The sequence below is a fragment of the Necator americanus genome, chromosome III (assembly GCF_031761385.1).
Source record: "Necator americanus strain Aroian chromosome III, whole genome shotgun sequence".
Taxonomy (NCBI): domain Eukaryota; kingdom Metazoa; phylum Nematoda; class Chromadorea; order Rhabditida; family Ancylostomatidae; genus Necator; species Necator americanus.
Window position 1 is genome coordinate 37,648,784 of NC_087373.1, and position 18,953 is coordinate 37,667,736.

General features: G+C 36.0%; 2 protein-coding genes across 2 annotated transcripts in view; one reads left to right on the top strand and one right to left on the bottom strand.

Moving 5' to 3' along the window:
• RB195_012220 (uncharacterized protein) overlaps nt 1-15,446 on the top strand; it is a gene marked incomplete at both ends in the record, with an annotated part of 30,033 nt that extends 14,587 nt beyond the window's left edge. Inside the window, 22 exons of the mRNA XM_064193983.1 lie at nt 1,989-2,154; nt 2,225-2,374; nt 2,524-2,610; nt 5,566-5,730; nt 5,997-6,077; nt 6,151-6,290; nt 6,356-6,491; nt 6,565-6,654; nt 6,727-6,827; nt 7,004-7,105; nt 7,179-7,272; nt 7,862-7,981; nt 8,187-8,272; nt 8,346-8,466; nt 8,569-8,655; nt 9,525-9,646; nt 11,733-11,879; nt 12,413-12,512; nt 12,625-12,726; nt 14,216-14,332; nt 15,066-15,211; nt 15,278-15,446. Of these exons, the coding sequence (XP_064051566.1) occupies nt 1,989-2,154; nt 2,225-2,374; nt 2,524-2,610; nt 5,566-5,730; nt 5,997-6,077; nt 6,151-6,290; nt 6,356-6,491; nt 6,565-6,654; nt 6,727-6,827; nt 7,004-7,105; nt 7,179-7,272; nt 7,862-7,981; nt 8,187-8,272; nt 8,346-8,466; nt 8,569-8,655; nt 9,525-9,646; nt 11,733-11,879; nt 12,413-12,512; nt 12,625-12,726; nt 14,216-14,332; nt 15,066-15,211; nt 15,278-15,446 (2,629 nt within the window). The remainder of the gene's footprint in view (nt 1-1,988; nt 2,155-2,224; nt 2,375-2,523; nt 2,611-5,565; nt 5,731-5,996; nt 6,078-6,150; nt 6,291-6,355; nt 6,492-6,564; nt 6,655-6,726; nt 6,828-7,003; nt 7,106-7,178; nt 7,273-7,861; nt 7,982-8,186; nt 8,273-8,345; nt 8,467-8,568; nt 8,656-9,524; nt 9,647-11,732; nt 11,880-12,412; nt 12,513-12,624; nt 12,727-14,215; nt 14,333-15,065; nt 15,212-15,277) is intronic.
• A 1,100-nt stretch (nt 15,447-16,546) lies between these two features.
• RB195_012221 (uncharacterized protein) lies at nt 16,547-18,783 on the bottom strand (the record flags this gene model as incomplete). Its single annotated transcript, XM_013438079.2, has 4 exons — nt 16,547-16,699; nt 16,842-17,029; nt 18,205-18,385; nt 18,652-18,783. 4 exons carry the CDS (start codon nt 18,781-18,783, stop codon nt 16,547-16,549), a joined length of 654 nt encoding a protein of 217 aa, XP_013293533.2.
• Between the last annotated feature and the right edge of the window lie 170 nt (nt 18,784-18,953).

Here is an 18,953-nt window from a genome sequence, read left to right on the forward strand (position 1 = left end):
TTTTCATGTGTTCTTTCTCTTTTTCTCTTACTGGTCTCCCTCCTCCTTTCTCTGCACAAGCATTCTTCCTTCTCTTCATTCTGATATGCTTTCATCTCTTTGTTCTTCCATCTTCTATTAATTTTCATCGCTGACGCTCTCACTGGGATATTCATTCATTCATTCGTTCGCACATTTATTCATCCATTCGTCCACTCATTCATTCATTCACTCATTCATATACTCACATCCAAACATTTATTTATTCATTCATTCGTTCATTCATCCATTCATTCATTGCTGGCATAATCTACGTATTCGAGTTTCCCTTTCTATTTTCTTCAATTCTTCGTTCTCTGCTCAGATTTTCATTGTTTCGTTTTCAGTTTAAAGCTGTGTTTCCTCATTTTCTCATGGTAGTTTGCTTCAGAGCTGCTTCATTCACCACTTTCCTTCATTTCATTTATGCAAATAGATAATAATTTTATTTTGAGTTCATCTTATCCTTTCTTGAGGGTTCCGATTCCCTTTCAAAGTTAACCGCCTTTATCGCTTTCATAATCTTGCACCATTCTCTTTTTTTTCTCTCTCTCTCTGCTAAATTTCTGCCTTTTTTCTGCTTACGCTGCTGAATCGAAAATTTCTTCGTGAGCTATTTTTGAGAGTATTCCGGGGATTTCGAGAGATTTCATGATTTTCAAACATTTTCCGCAAATCCGCTCCTTATCATTGCTTTTAAATTTTATGTAAAAAGGCAATAGGTTTTAATTTTTGATTTTAATTTTTAATTTTTTTCCAAATAAATAATTGTTTTATTTTGAGTTCATCTTATCCTTTTTTGAGGATTACGATTCCCTTTCAAATGAAAAGTGTACCGCTTTTATCTTTTTCATAGCCTCGTCTTATCATTAATCTGCTCACTTTTTCGCCTTTTTCCCATCCGTTCCTCGGAATTCCCTTGGAATTTCGAGAAATCCCCTTGGAATTTCCAGAATTATTTTGTTATTAGTGCGATATGGTTGCATAGGCTTAGGTTATGCATACATTCGTCCAAAAGTATATCAGAGTTCATTAATTACTCAGTGCAATCGGATCCACACTTAAGCCAATCCTCAAGAGGGTGAAAGCGCGAACGCGCGGTATTGTGTTTCCTAATGAGCATGTATGCGGCTGGGTCGACGTGAAAGAAATCGTTGAACGGGGGAACAATTACGGATTAACGATACGCTTACGCAAAGCGGAACGCAAGGATTGGAGGAAGAGGATGGATAGAGGGTAATGAGAGAGGGAGGAAGAAGGAAAGAAAGAAAAAGAAAACAAAAGAGACAAGAGACAAAGGAGACAAAGATAAACACAGAGGAACGATCAGACAAACCATACAGACAGATTGAAAAATTACAAATAGATCAAATAATTCTGAATAATAATAATAATAAATAATAAATAATAATAATAATAATGAATAAGAATAATAATAAATAATAAATAAAATAATAATAATAGAATAATAATAGAAACAACAACAACAACAATAATAATAGAATAATAATGGAATAATAATGAATTATAAATAAAATGATAATAAATAGTGAATAAAAATAAACAAAAAAATAAATGATAAAAATAATAAACAATAAATAATATATAAACAGGAGGATAACAATCACTTCCTGCTGAGGCGCATCTATTATTAGGCTCCGCTATTTCTTGAGTTCCTACTGCTTTGTTCGTATCTTTTTTCTTATCCTTTTTTCATCTTTTTCCTCTTGTTATACATATTTTCGCTTATTTTTCTTCTTCTAAGCTTACTGCCTTATCTTTTTCACCACCTATTTGTCCTCTTTCCATACATATTTTTATCATAAAAAATGTCTATGGAAAGAAAAAAAAGTTCAAAGTGTCCGGCTCAATTAAAGAAAACAATTTTTATCATTGTTTTTATTCCTATTATTGATTTATGTACATGTCTGTTTTAAATTATAACAAAAAAAAAACTCACCTCCTTTCAGAGTGAAAAACATCCTCCTACGATCGAATTGCATCCTAGAATCACTTGGATGCGCGAAAACAAATCGAAATGATAATTCGAGTAGATTTGGCAAATATATGCACATCAATTTTAATTTTAACGGTGATCCAATCGGTGGAAATATCTCCAATTATCTTCTCGAAAAGGTTGGAGCAAATTTTTTTTTGTTCAAAGCTGACGAGATCCAGAGAAAATACTCTGGAAGAAGTCTTTTAGTCTCGTGTCGTGAGGCAACAGAAAGGAGAACGAAATTTTCACGTATTCTATCATCTTCTACGAGGAATTGATGCGAGCAAATTGAAAGAGTACAGCTTAAAGAATGATGCAAGCAAATATTTCTACCTGAATCAGGGTGAGAGCGATAAGGTGAGGATTCACTACGAATGTTTCAATTATTTCTTGTTTATTTGTTGTTCCTTATCCGTTTTACTCAGATAAACATTCCCCCCTAACTCTTTCGTAATTTTCTGGATTTGTGAATTTCCTTCGAGAAATTTTCCTGATTTTTTTCCAAGGTTTCTTCAATTGATGACGCTCGTGACTTCAAAGAGGTCCAACAATCACTCAAAGCTACCGGCTTCAACGAATGTGACATTGACGGTGTAAGTGTTGTGCAGATTGTTTATTTTTTAGGATTTGAAAGTTATTTATGAACAAGTGTCCAAAACATCAAGGTTACTCCCACCAGCACACAACTTCCCAGAGAAGATCCTTAGGAAACTGTAGAAGGAAATTTGTGCAGCGCGGGAAAAGAGGCGTTTCCGAGAAAATTTAGATTTGACTGCTTTGACATGTAGTCGGGTCAAAACGACATGAATCACGAGTGTAGTTGCGGGCGCGCTGGAAGCAGCAGTTGGGACCGAGGTGGGACCTCGCAAGAACTGCAGCGATGGGTGATGCCAGCAAAGGTTTCACCACGCTCGCTTCACGTCAAGCTGTTATTTTTTGAAGTGAATTGAAGTGAAGTGATCAGTGAATTTATTAGGCAGCCACTAGCATGGAGAACTTATCTGATGGTTAAATTAATAGAAGAACGTCGCCTCCAGAATAAAAGAAGAGAAGAAGGTGAAAAAGTTAAGTTAAGTCAGGTAGGAGCTGTAGAAGTAAATTCCATAGTTACAACCTGTGGATCAAAGTTATTCAGTGCTTAAAGACATCACCCATCGAATCTGACGTGATATGGATTTCCAATGTTCAAAGACTATACGGGGTCGTAGATTGTGGGGAAGATGGCGATTCCGTCCATTTCTTCTTAATCGCCGTGGAAAAATGGTCCGGAAGATACGACTTCGAGCGTTCCGGCGCGCTATTTTCTACAACGAGCTCGATTGGAGCGCACCAGCCTTGTGCACGCACGCGTCTGTGCATCTTCACAGCCGTTTTTTTACGGCAATTAGAAAGAAATGGACGGAATCACTCTTCTCCCCATCATTTACGACCCCGCATAAACATAATCAACCTGAAATCCGTACCACCCCAAATTCAGTGTGGTGGTGCCTTTAACAGGATAGAATGTATGCCCGAAAAACAAAAAAAAAGATCAAAAATATATAAGAAATATAAATATAAACAGTAATATAAACATAGTCCAAGTATATAAACACATAATATAAACATATAGACCTAAAAACACATAAATCTATGTGCTTAGCCCATCTAATTATGCTGTGAGTGCTTCTTAATGTAACAATTTAATCCAGAAAGACGCATTAGCCGAATCCATTTAAGTCAAGTGCCAAATTTCTACTTCTGATAATGGAACACATTAAATCATCCATGACCAATGAAGAGGTGGAGCTGGATCATCGGAACTAAATATTAAAAGTCCTGTAGTAAAGATGTATTTTCAAAGATGGGACCCAGTACCAAAGATTTTCTGCTAATTTAACTCCTCCTTGTTGTCGATGTGCTCTCGCTCAACAAAACGTGGACTCCCGAATATTCTGCTATTCTGAGATGAAAATTTTAGCATTAAAGTAAGTAAAGTTTCTGGCGTTAATCAATCCGCTTGGGATGCGCCCCCACGTTCACTTCAATTCAAAATCGTTTGAGGTTAACGAACGTGAGGAGCGGGCCATAGGTACAATGACTTGCGGGGGAATACGATTGCCATCAGAGTCAGTGTTTTTATCCTCCCAGACAAGTCTGGTACGAATTTATCGACCCTGGAGGGAGGAAAGGCATGGTGGGCACTAGAGCGGTGTCGAACCTCCGATCGATCGTGCAGGAAGGATCGGAACCTCTAACCGCTATACTACACCCGCCCCAATTTTAACGTTAGCTTTGCTTTATTTTGTTGACTGAACAGTTTAATGATACTCAAAATTTCAACCCCTCCGAAGTGTTTTGCTGGTAAGACCAATATCTTGTCAATTTTTTAAATTTAATTAGACGTTATTAAATTTTAATGGTTCTTAAACTATTGCAATATACACAGGGTGGAAAGAAAGAGAGCAGTGAGGAACTAATTAAGCAACAAAGATTTTTTGAACAACGTTTATTTACCATCAATTGTTGCAGAGTTCAACCTAAGTTAGTTTTTTATGTAAACAAAAAGTGTGGGCCATAACACCTTTTCCGTGCTCATCGATGATCCGATATATCGATCGATAAAACATCGCATGAATGCACATGCCAAGTTTCAAACACAAAAAAAAACCAAAAACCAAAAAAAGTGGAAAACCAATTCGGACGTATCGCCGGCGGGGGCGGGGCGCAAAGGTGGCGCGATGCAATGAGGGCATCGTAAGAAACAGCGTTCTGGGGTGTTCCGATTCCACTGATACAGGAAGAGATGAACGGAATCACCGTCTTCCCCACAATCTACGACCCCGTATAGGCATAACCCATCTGAAACCCGTACTATCTCAGATTCATGGGTTGATGCCTTTAAAGGATTACAGGATTTTTCGACGGGAACTTTTAGATAAGCTTAACTAAATCTGCTTTAAACTAGTATATTTAAGTTTATGCTTCGGATAGGAAGGAACTTTAAAGGCTGTTCGTAATGTCGAAAGTCACTGGTTGACATAAAACAACGCTTTAGCACATAGGAAGTTTTACACACTAAGAATAAAAAAAAAGGATAAGGATAAAGTCACTGGCGTATCAATCCATTTCAGATGCTCCAACGCGTTTTACTGGAATTTGTAATCGTTAAGGTTTTGGAACGCGTGTTGGCCTATAGAATGACTTGCCGGAGCCAGCCGATCATCAAGTCCGGGGTTTTTATCCTCCCAGACAGGTCTGGCCCCAAGTTATCGACGCCGGACGGATGAAAGGTTTGGTGTGCACTAGGGCGGATTCGAACCTTCGACCATGTGGCTACAACGGGCCACTAACCGACAACGCCACACCCACGACAGACACAGACATCAAAAATACATGCGCTAAAATAGAGAGATATTTAAAGCAAACGCTAATAAAGGAGTTACTTGACAGAGGGGTATGTAGTAGAAATACTTCAACTCATTTTTCTACGCCCACGCAGCATGTTTTAAAAGTAATCACAATCCAAACAAATGTGCCAAAAAAATTTCCACACACTTTTTTTCCAGTTATGGTCGATAATTGCCGGGATTCTTCACCTCGGGAATTTGGCGTTTGCGGATTCGGAATCGTCAAGCGGTGATTGTCATGTGACCAATCCTGAAACACTTAAAAATGCGGCCAGATGTTTGTCCGTTACACCAGAACAGCTACATAAGGCGCTAACTTCACAGGTTCGTTGATTTCTGTACGTCGCTGTTAGCCGAACATTAAGCGCAAATTCGCTAAATGCGCTAAATATAAAATTTTCGATTTTTTATTCATTCATCTATTATTATTTTATCATTTATTATTAGTAAATCATGCCAAGTCATATATTATATTATTTTATCATGACTATTCATTTACTTATTATTATTTCATTATTTTTTTATTTTTGTTTATTTGTTTATTTATAAAGAAGGGAGAACGCATCCACAAATGTATTTCCGTCTTCCAGGTTGTCGCTGCTCGTGGAGACGTGGTGGCAAAAACACACGACGTGAATGCTGCCCTCTATACAAGAGATGCGCTCGCCAAGGTCGGTCTGAAATGGAGCAGATCTTTTCGATTAGGTCGCGCTTTCTTTTACAAGTGATTTCTGTGTGCTTTAGGCAGTCTATGACCGCCTTTTCTCGTGGGTGGTCGAAAAAATTAACGAATCAATCACGGTCGAACAAACATCTCGTTACAATAAAGGTACTGTAATCGGTGTGTTGGACATATATGGATTTGAGATTTTTGGCACGAATAGGTAAGAACTAATCGATAGCTGGACTACGGTAGTCTATCAACTACAGTATCCCCGTTTGTTTACAGTTTCGAGCAGCTTTGTATCAATTACTGTAACGAAAAATTGCAACAATTATTCATCGAGTTGGTTTTGAAACAGGAACAGGAGGAATATGAACGTGAAGGGATCAAGTGGTCTAAAATTGACTATTTTAACAATAAGGTAATATCTTAGTGCTTTAATAGAGTACTACCCTACCGTAGTACTAAACTAAACCTTTACCTATTCCTTTTAGATCATTTGTGATCTCGTAGAAATGCCAAGAACCGGAATTCTATCCGTTCTGGATGATGCATGTGCTTCCATAGGAAATGTCACTGACCAGGTGAATGAAAATTCTATGGAGGGAAACTCGCAGTTAATTCCTGATTTCCTCCCAAATCCATATTTTTCTCAGGTTTTCCTTAGAGAACTCGACAAGAACCTTCAATCGCATAAACACTACACAAGTCGAGGACTTAAACAATCCGATAAATCCATGAAACATGATGAATTCAGGTGGGGGATTTTTTTCCTGGTTTAGACGGTCCCATGATTAGTTTAACCTCGAAATATATACTTTAAAAATAAACAAGTATATATAAATAAATAAAATAATATTAAAAAATATAAATAGCTATTAGATTTTTCTTATACAATTTTATTATATTATTTTTAATGTGTTTTATTTTTAGGGTGACACATTATGCTGGTGACGTCACTTATTCAGTGAACGGTTTTATGGATAAGAATAGAGACACGCTGTTCCAGGATTTGAAGCGATTGATGTATAACAGGTAAAATTATCGGGAAAATATCGAAAATTAGAATGAAACGTATGAAAATTTCCCCCGCAATCCAATATTTCAGTGAGAGCCCACTACTTAAGTCTATTTTCCCAGATGGTTCCAAAAAAGTAACTGAGGTGAACCGACGTCCACCTACGGCCGGATATTTGTTCAAAGTGAGCTCCACTGATTTTATTTCAAACTAATTCTTAGTTCAATCGATAATCGGCTAGTATATTCGAAAATAAGAACGTTAAGGGATTTTTTCCGGTCTTTTTTTTTCTCTTGAAATTATCCGCTTGTAGTGTCGGATCAAAACGAAGCTGAAGTTTTACGCAGTTGTGGTCAGCGGTTGCGCTCGAGGTGGTCGACCTGTGCCAGCTCTAGTAATGACTAAGGGTCCCACCACGTGACTTCTATCGCAACCGCTCACCGCAATTGCACTGAAAACTGGGACCCTGGCAGCTTGAGCCAGACCACTGAGTGATATATGGTGAGATGAGCAAGGGTCCCATAGCGCTACACTTAGCGTAATCGTTTACACTTTTGAACTAGGCTTCAGGTAGTTCTGACCTCACCATACATAGCTATGTTGTGGGTACTGATCCTTTGTTGTTCATCCATGAGAAATGTCCCAGGATATGACATAACTTTGGTTTTTTCGTCTCTAAAATGTTCAGCAGAAAGAAAGGGAAAAAAAGGAAGAAGAAACAAAATAGAGAGAAAATTCCTCCTTACCATTTTTGAATTTCAAACGTATTCCAGAACTCCATGTCAACACTGGTAACCCAACTGGCCAGCAAAGAACCACACTACATTCGTTGTATAAAACCGAATGAAGAGAAAAGCAGTACAATTTTCGATCTAGAAAGAGTTGATCATCAGGTAATCGCTGTTTTATATAGACGTGAGAACTGGTCCCTGTCCCATCTTGACGTGTTCCTTTACATTCGTGAACCCCGATTGTGCCCTGTTTTGCTCGTTTTTAGGCGAAAGTACGCTCGGACCATCAGATTTGCGTCCGGGGACCGGTTCTCGCACTTTTTTAAACACTTTATTCTCTTATTGATTAGTAATCGGTCATGCATAGGTCCGTTATCTGGGTTTACTCGAGAACGTTCGTGTTCGCCGAGCTGGTTTTGTGCATCGCTGCAGTTATGAACGGTTTATCAACAGGTCCCAAATTTAACTACTAAAAATTTTTTACCGTTGGTGTTAGGTGCAGTTTCAAGAAGTATAAACCATTCAGATATAAGCTACTTTGTCCGGATACTTGGCCAAATCCAAGAGGTGGAACGCCACGTGATAATTGCTCGAAGATTTTGAGATATGCCGGTTTGGAGGAGGATTGTGTGTACGGTAAAACTAAGGTGAGCAGAGTTCCATCAAAATTAATTTCCTTTCCATCCACTTTTGCGACGGAGTGCTGTATTTCTCTGGTGAGATTTTCGCAGGATTAAATCCACTTCCAGGTGTTCATCCGAAGTCCACAAACAGTGTTTCGACTAGAAGAACTACGAAGCGCTAAATTACCGGAAGTGATCATCTTCTTACAGAAGGTTCGAAACGTTCTCATTTTCATTCTTTTTAAAATTAAATTTTTAAAACTCTTAAATGGTTTGTATAATCTGCACAAAATGTGTTCATTCTATAAAAAAAGAAGAACTAGAAAAGAAAAAAAAAGAAAAAGATATCATAAGGACTGCGAGGAATATTTTGTTCCGGAGATTTCTTGAAATTTTCGTTAAGAAGTCGATTTTAGCAATTTTTGTTTTCATTTGGAAGCACGACTCCGTTTCTAACTTTTCTGACCGCTTTCTGGAAAATTTCTTGGTGTCTGACTGTTGCTTAAATAATTTGTTAAATAATAATGAAACGGTGCTAATAATAATAATAATAATAATAATAATAATAATAATAATAATAATAATAATAATAATAATAATAATAATAATAATAATAATAATAATAATAATAATAATAATAATAATAATAATAATAATAATAATAATAATAATAATAATAATAATAATGATAATAATAATAATAATAATAATAATGATAATAATAATAATAATAATAATAATAATAATAATAATAATAATGATAATAATAATAATAATAATAATAATAATAATAATAATAATAATAATAATGATAATAGTAATAATAATAATAACCACAATAATCATAACAGTATTAATAATAATAACAGTACTAATAATAACAACAATAATAATGATAGCAATAATAAAAATAATAATAATAGTAATAAAGTAATAATAATAAATAGTGGTGACGAAATTAATGGTTATAACAAAAAAAACCATAGCTAATTAATAGTTATAAAAAAAAACAATTTAGAGCAAAAAAAAAAAAACGAAATTGTAACCGCAGTTTCACGTGATCACACTCTGTATTGTTTCAGAATCTCCGTGGCACATTGGCAAGAAGACGATGTAAACAAATGAAAGCAATCTACCATATTATGGGCGTGTATCGACGTTATAAACTTCGCAGCTACATCAAAAATCTCATCGAATCATTCCGGTCAGTTTCACCGATCGATCGATATCCATGGACAGCCGTTATTGGGAAAAAATTGATTTCGGGGGAAAAAAAGCGGAGAATTGAAAAATTCTTGTAATGTCAGGTTCCCTTGTAATGTATCTGGCACGTTCTACAACCAATAAAGTAAATCAACAATTTGAAAAAAAAAACAAAAATAAAACAACAGAACAATTTTCAAATTTTTTTACCAGGGCCAGTTGCTCGAATATAAATCTTTCTCCAAAAAATATATACGTATAAGTATAATTACAAATATAAATAAACATATTTTAGATAGAAAATTTATGAAATGCTCATAAATATATAAACTACTACGTACTTATACTAATATTTATGAAATATAAATATTGTATTTTTCTCGTGAACACCGAACTCTTCAATATAGAATTTTGGAAAAATTCTGCACTTAGGAAAATTTTTATACTCTCTTATTTTTCCCTTAAAAATGTACTTGATGGTTATCCAAAATTTATTCGAGTTATATTTTTAATTTTTAATTATTTTTAGATTTTTAAACTGTTCGGTAACTAGAAATATCGCATCACTAATTGGTCTTACAGAACTTTTTATTTAAGAAATAAAATCACAGTTTGCTTGAGGTCCCAAGAACCTTTCCAGTGACGTTTTTTTGCGTTATAACATCATTTCTGGACTTCATAGTTACGGTAATCGAACCATAGCCGCTTAAAATTCTCAGTATCTATGATTATTCTACCGGAAATTAACCAAATCATAAAATCAAAAAAAAAAATCTGCCATCCATCCTTTGCCTTCCACATCTTCAACTCAATCTCAGAAAAGTCTAGACCTCACTATTCTCTGGATCCGGATCCTGACAGACTTTCAACTTCCGTATCCATAATCAACTAGCTGTAGGTTTCTAATTACTGCTGTTTTTTTGGAAGTGTTTTTCGGTCCGGCGTCGCTGCACGCTTCCGTCATTCGTTCCAGATAATTTGCGCGAAATTTCTCGTTTCCGTTCTCCGGCTCGTGTGTTATAATCCCCATTATTCACTCCTCTGGAAAAATCTATACCCAGTTTCTTCGGCCGAATAGAGCCGCTTGTTTCACTGAGGATATCCTCTCGAGTCCTTCTATAAAGTTCATTGATCCTTCAGAAATAATCGTTGTGATTTCTCTGAAGAAAATCTTCTCTCTTCTACAAAAATGCATATGTTCCATTCAGGACCTAAACTTGATTTGAGCTTGTAGTCCCGTATTTTTAGGTGGGGACCTATGAAAAATAAGTAAACAATGCATTTTAAATTAAGATAAGCTGGTCACATGACCTGATCTTTGTTTTTTTTTATTGCTGGAGCATAATTTTCGAGTTTCAAATGTGCTTATTTCAGCGAATTTTTGTTTGAAAATTCCTTCTAAAAAAAAAGGGAAAAAAGATGTCAGAAAAAGAAAAGACGTACATATTTACGTGAAAAAAAAATGAAGAAGAAAAAATAGCACCCTTAAAATATAAATACAGGTTTAAATTAGTATTTGTATGATATAATGTGAGAAATTTGAAAATTCTTCCGCAATATAATTTATAATTTTACTTCTTTTGAGGGGATCTAAGGTACACAAGTTTTAGGTCTGCTTTTCTTCACTTTTTTCCTCAACTTTTTAGAAAAAAACCATTTTTTGCTTATTTACATGTTATAATTTATTCTACAAAAATAGTTTTATCTTATATTTACTATTTACATATCATCGTATTACATTATTATTTATATATTATCATATTATATTATTACTATTTATAGACTGTTTATGTTCAATATTTCATTTTTATTTTTGTTTTTTTCCACAAAAATTTATGGAGACTAGAATTCTATACGGGGTTTTTTTTTTCAAATTTTTCGTTATTTGTTGGATAGTCATTGTTTATTTTCGGGATGACCGTGTGCTGATTACTAAGGAAATTGGTATTTTTCCTATTCCTGAAGAATCCACATCGGTGAATCACCTCTGTGGCCATTTTTGAGTCATTCCCCATCCTGTGTTTAGTCACATAAAAATGGGACCCATATGCGTCTCACAGTGAACCCCCGTACATACATACTTTCAGTGGTGTTCGACAAATGCCGGATCTTGGGAAAAGTGTACGTTGGCCGGCGCCACCGGTTGTGCTGGAATCGTTCGTCGCTAAACTTCGTGTGATGCATCAACGATGGCGAGCGGCTACGATACTTGGCAGGATGCCACAACATTTGAGGTATGCACATTTTTCAGCAGAATTAATTAGAATTAAATGTACTAAATAATAGATGGAAAATAAAATAAACAAAATAAAATGAATAAAATGAAATATCAAAATAGAAGCATAGAAAAAAATAGAAAATTTAGAAAAATCACTCCAAAATCATTTTTAAATAAAAAAAAATCTGAGAAATTCATGGCTAATCTTACAGTAGCTTTAATAAATCTCTATTTTTAATTTATTATTTTTCTATCTATTGTTTTTAAATAATTATCTATTATTTTTAAATCATTTTTAAATTTTTGAATGTGTCATGGTGCAGACAGAAAAGGGGGAGGAGGGAACGATTTCAAATATTGTTTCAATATTGAATTTCAATTTTAAAAAAATAAAATTTTCAATATCGTCATTATGTTTCATTGAAAATGACATTCTAAGTTATTTTACTTTTTCTTATTTTTATATCATATTTCATCCATTTTGTGTTTATTTTAGATTTTAGACATGCGCTCATTCACTGTTTACACTAAAATGCAATTCTATTCCAGAGAATCGTTACCGGAAAAACTAGCCGCATTCGTCGCGTTGAACGGGAAACGAGAACGTTGGGGTTATACACGATCCTGGAAAGGCGACTATTTATCACAGGTGACCTCCATTCCTAGAAAAGAAAGCATTATTTTCTTCCATTCTCCCTCATTTTTTCAATATGTCGCTGTATGTTTGTTAATTTTTTTTTGAAAAATTTTCTTCGTTTCAGAGTGAGGAACCCACCTATAATCCGATCAAATATCGTGCTGCGATGCTTGCGTTGAAGAGTTCACATCCGTACGAGAAAGTGATCTTCAGCACATTTTTCCAGGTGAATCACATTGGAAAAAAAAACATTTTTGTAGATTTAGCTATGTTTTCTCGCCTGTGAAGTGGTCTTTTTTGGAGCAACCTATCTCGATAGAGCAACGTTCCATGAATAGATCCATGAACGAACTTAGCGAGTTCCTCCTTCACAAGCGCTACGATTTTCTAGAAATTTCTTGCAGACACAAGAATAATTTGCAGAGAATAATTAATAGTGTGATAAGCTATTAAGGAAAAAGTCCTAGGTGTCCCACATTCATCCCATTCTTCAGTGAAATTTGCAATTTATACAGTATATTATTATTTGCTTAATTTGATATCATTAATTTCAAATCGGGAAAAAAATAGTGCAGAAAAAACCAGAGAATTCTGGCATTACAATAATATCCATTCCCTTGATCTCACCATTAAAAAAATCAGCTGGATCAGGAAAAATCCAGCTTGTAAGTATTAGTAGAATGGTACTGTCATTGTATATAATGCAAAATTTTTTATTGTATGCGAAAAAAATCAAGTCAAAAGGTCCAGAACTGTGAAAAAAAAACTTGCCCAAAATTCATACATAGTTTCAATAACTCCAAAATTTCCAAATTTCTGCTCAGAAAACTGCTATAAGCACGAACTCTGAGGATGGAGACGCAATGAGGTTTCACGAGAGAAAATCGCTCTCACTTGTGGATGGATCAAAATTAAAGGCATCACCCCATGAATCTGTGATGACACGGATTTCAGGTGGAGAGTTCCTACACGGGGCCGTAGATTATGGAGAGGGCGGTGATTTCGTCTATTTCTTCTTCCTAACTAAAAACGTCCCGGAAGAAGCGTTCCGGCGCGATATTTTCCTCATCGGGTTCGATTGGAGCGCACCAGCTTTGTGCGCGCGCCGCATCTTGGTGGGGTGATGCCTTTAAGTGAAGCACGGTACAGTTCCGTAACCGGCTGCGCTCAAAGCGACGCGATGGAGCGTAGCGGTTACGATCTGAGGTGGGGTACCCTTGCTACTAGAAACACTAGTTGTAGTTTGCCTCGGTCCCACCACGATCCTGAGCACTAGGCTCCACGATTCCGCTATAACACAGCAAAATCACGTTTTAAAATAAGAAACACTTCAAAAATAGCTTCTTCTCAATTTTATTTTCTCGAGTACCGGAATAATCCGAGGATTCAACAATAAATAGTAGTAGTAAGGATCCTTACTGACGCACTTATATACTGAAATCTAGAAATCTGGTTCCCACATATTGGGAAATTGAGAATGTTCTCGGAAAATATCCTAATAGCATTAATTAACACGACTTTCTCGTTAACTTATCTTATTTAACCACAAGATGTTCGCTTTTTTTTTGTTGAGTTCATCTATCCCGTTCATTCAAAAATGCTGCCCCTGTAAACAGGTGGATCGTAGGTTGCGAACCATGTTTGTATGAAAAATGTCTTCTTATGTGAAAATATTTCTGAATGCCCACAACTTGCTCAAAATAAATAGTTTTCAGAAGTTCAACCGTTTCAACAAATCCTCGTTAAGAGCACTTGTTATAACAGATAAATTCATTGCTAAATTTGATGCCGTCAATTTCAAGCTGCTCAAGGAACCGACACCACTGCAAAATGTGAGTCTTCTCCTGCTATTCTTCCACTCAAAACGCTACCTTTCATCAATAATTTCATTCATGTCATATATTTGGTTCATAACTATTTTTCTTCTCTTCTTGTTAGTCTTTTTCCGAACTTTTTCCGGCGAAAACTGGTCCCCGTTGGATCTAGAATCTAGATCTAGATCTAGAATAGACATATTTCACCTTTTCCCTCTTAATGTTGGAGAGAAAAACGTTTTCTCAAGAAATTATATGGATTACATGAATAGCGTTCGTACTAGAGAAAGTCCATATGCAGTTACTGTTGGTCGTTTAGTGTAGTCTTGGAAAAAGTCCAGAAAAAAAATTTTTTAAAAAAAAAGAAAGAAGAAAGAATTCAGCATGAATCAAACAATGCATTATGAGTTAGCAGAGGTGCATAAGTTAAGGACATTTACTCGAAAGAAATTAGCATTCTTACAAAACGGAGAGTAGTTTCTAGAAAAAAAATAAGACCATTTCTCGCAAAAATACGTCAATTAATGACTTACAAAATTAGCGGTGGATTTGGTTCAGAATTTAGGATTTTTTTTTCAAGTTAAAGTTACCTTTTAATACATAATCTATTCACTTAATGCGTCATCTTTAAGGAAATCTGCCTGTTTTTCTCGTTCGATTTACGACATTTACCGTAATTTAAAACCTAAATTAATACTTAGTAATTAACAATTAATTTAAAAGCTTGCTTTTAAACCGATTTCTGTTTCAGGTGTCACGCATCTCTGTATGTCCTGAACCGAATGGTCTATTTATTATTCATTTAGCCGATAATGATATAGTTGGATGCTTGAAAAATCCAAAAGAAGAGGAACGAGTAGGAGAACTTGTCGGAACACTTCTAGCTCAATATGAAAGGTAGGTAACTCGATCTCGACGTCGTACCTTCTTCCTAAAAAATCGATAACCGCTCGTCTGATTCAGGATGAACATGCGAATTCCGACCGTAATCGTTTCGCCAGCGTTGAGCGTATGTCTTGGCGGAAAAACCAGAGCAGTTAGGATTTTCCCCGCCGATCCCACACAGCAGGCGGTGTTCAAGAAAAATGGCAATGATATTGACCTCATATGCCATAATATGACAGCCGCATAGCTGCTTCCGCTTCATAGACGCCACTATCTCGTCACTAGCTGGTGTGGTTTCTCTCGAGAAGAAACCCAAAGTGACGCTTACTGTACACTTCAGGAATTTTTTTCTTTTGTAAATGATCAACCAGGTGTCCCTTACGTTCTGTTGTAATCGATAGTGATTGAAATTTGAACCGTGACTGAAGGGATAACTCGCGCTACCGCGCTACTCTATTGTTGCTGTTCAAAAACGCCCATATTCGCTTAGGCTAAGCAGCTATGGTTAGGCTCTATAGGGAACGAATTAAAAATCGTCCCCCGCCCTCTCCCAACCTCTCTGTTTTCTTCGGATTTTTTATTTTGTTCACCATATGCCTTCATATCTAATAGAGTTCATAGTATTAGAAATTTCTAGTTCATTCTCGATTTTCGCTTTAAACCAGCTCAATGATCCGCTGTTCGATCCTTTAACGTCTTTTTTAAATTCGTGTGGCAACCATCTCGAAACGATGTTGTTTGTTTATTGTATACTATTTTTTATATGTTAACTTGAAGCCATGTTGGTTCTTATAACGCTCTCCTCTAGTCCTTTGCCCAATGATCCGGTCACCAATAAATGTTATATTTCTATTCCTTGCAAAAGACCATACAGATCGCAAGGATGGGTTGGTAAAGTACTGTAAGATCTTTTTTTTTTCCTCTGACCATTTCCGTATATCTCTCAAGAAGGATAATACCTTAACATACCACTGCAAATTTAAGCTAAAACCCGTCGAAAAATTGAAGAACAAAGAATGACGACTGCAGAAATTTGACCATGTGCAAGTAGCAGATTTTCTTCCATATCACAACGACATTTTAAGTCAGAATATGTTTTAATATTCTAAAAAATAATTTCGTATCGAAACTATCTGAATTTCCAAACTAGGTACATGACACATGGAGAAAAAGAAACATAAAAATTTGTCTCTTGGCAGGAAATTTGACCTCTGGTGAACCTGTTTTGATCAGTCAACCAGACCATCCAAATTCTCATTCATAGAAATTGTGGATTAAAAAAGAGAGAAGGAAGTACTAAAATTTACAAGAATTAAAATAACAAACAATTTATTGATAACAACAAACTTAGAACACCATGTTGTGAGGGTACTGCCTCTTGCCCAACATGAAGCGCGATCCCAAGTAACCGAAGAGGAATTTGTGTTCTGGGTGCTTCTTGATAGCGGCAAGGATCGGCTTGTCGATGGCTTTCTGGTCTGTTTTTCTTTGCTCGGTAACCTAAAAACAAAGTCATAAGAAAATGAAAGCAGAAACAAAGTCAAAGTCGCCTAACAATTAAAAGTAAATACCAGAAAAAAAGCATATACAGAATAACACCACCTGGCACAAAAGAGGAATTAAAAATGACAAGAATTCTGACCTGATATTCAACCTTTCCTGCTGCGAAAATGTTCTCGCCCTTCTTTCCGGAGAGGGTCTTTCGCTTGAAGTAGTCGTCATTGATGTGATTTGGGATCTTTACACCGGAAACATCAACCTTTGTCTTCGTGGCAATGACAAAAGCTTGAGCAATTCTTCGGAGAGGGAAGTTGTTCAGCTTATGTGGTCCTGAAAATCGCAAATTAATCACGCAAACTATGCATAACTATATAAAATGTGTCCAAGTCTCTATAATTGCAGAAAAATACGTCCAACACTCTTTTTGAGTGAATATCAGTTTCATCATGGAATATCTCTGCTTGGGAATCTGACGAACAAAATCCTGAGAACAATATCGAACAAGCTGGATGAGAGTGTACATCGTGAGACTCCTAACATGAAAGAAATGGTTGGATGAAAAGAAGAAAATCATTTTAGAAATGCAGTGTGAAGATGAAAAACATATTGAACACATGCTATTAACAAATAGGAAACTCGCTTAGTATTTTCAACTGAGCTAGAAGAAAAACCTTGAGCGTTTGCCAACCTAACAGAAAAAAAAAAACATCTCGGAGACATGCCCATCACATGACATGAATCGGGAAAGGTAAATTGAAACTTATAAGGTGTGGCACAATTCTAGAAAAGTAAAAGAACAGTACCTTACGCTTTGCGCACGTCTATATTTAAAGAAGGTCAAAAAAGAAAAAAATACCGCCACTCAAAAATGTTAAATGCACGCTAGCTTCTAGACAGCGATAAGTTCATGTTTTTATTTAAATAGAGAGCACTACATATCTACCACAAAAAGTACAAATGCAAAAAAGGAGCTTTCGAAATGTAGTTGAATTAAATTGGATGGTCATTACGTATCGAAATCATACTTTGAAAATCAAAAAACAGGAATTACACAAACGCTGACTTGAGAACCTTAACTGCACGCAGACAGCGCAAAAAAAAAGAAAAAAAAAAGAAATGACAGAAATCTCGGCGCTTTCACCTTCCAGCACTGACCCATGCATTCGTTAGTGGGTAAATCATAGATAAAATATAAGTGAAGGAAAAATAAAAAGTATTGGTAGTCTTGCATGTGAATGACAAATCAAGAGTCACTCTAATTATGTGAAAAAAGTTTTAAAAATTGAGAAGATGAGGAACATTTTGGAAAGAATGAAAAGAAACAAAATAAAGAAATACACCAAAGCATACTAGAGAAGGATGTATCAAGAAAAAGAAGAAAACACAGTCAAAAACAATAACCAGCGTGTTTCACCGGATCGTCACCCATCGCTACTAACAAAATTAAAAATTTTCTTTAATAAATTGTTGGAAACGAAATCAGCAAAACAAAAAAAAAGACTTACCGGTAACAAGGAGTAGACCCGACTTCTCGAGCTGCTTCAAGAAGACGACGCGCTTTCCCTTATGGCGTCCAGCAAGCACGATAAGGACTGTTCCTGGAGTGAGAGACTTCCTGAGAGGGACCTTCTTATGATGTCCGAGCTTGAACTTAGGGCCCGTTCGTTGAAGGGGGAGCATGAGAGGCTAAAAACGATAGAATGATAGAACGAAATGGTGGCACCAAAACATAATTTATAAAGAAACGAAATCGAGAAAACAAAAATAAATGTCTGACACGGAGGTGGAGTCGGCGAGCGTGAAGCAAGGCCTACTCGCATTATGTGCCAAAAAAAAAAAAATTATATACAAGACACTTCAGCACTCCACATCCATAAAGAATGGAAGAGACTCTGGTCTTGATAACAAGGGAATTAAAAAATGAAAAGAACAAAACGGTGATAAATCCCTACCTCATCTGACTTCTTCACAATCGGTTTCTTAGCTCCACGTCTCAAGTACATTCGAGCAGCGGAGAACCGCGACACTGCGGGTGAGAGGTCAAAATTGCGACCTAGCACAGGAATATTCCTTCCACCCACCATTTGATACCTGAAAGTGCGAAAGAATTCTAGAGGGAAAGAAGAAAAACGACATACTCGAACGATATCGAAATAGGAAGCAAATTTCACCCTACGCAAATGAACTGGGAAAATTAATGAAATAGAATATCGTTCACAAAACTCTCATAGCTATACTCCAATAGGCCATACAA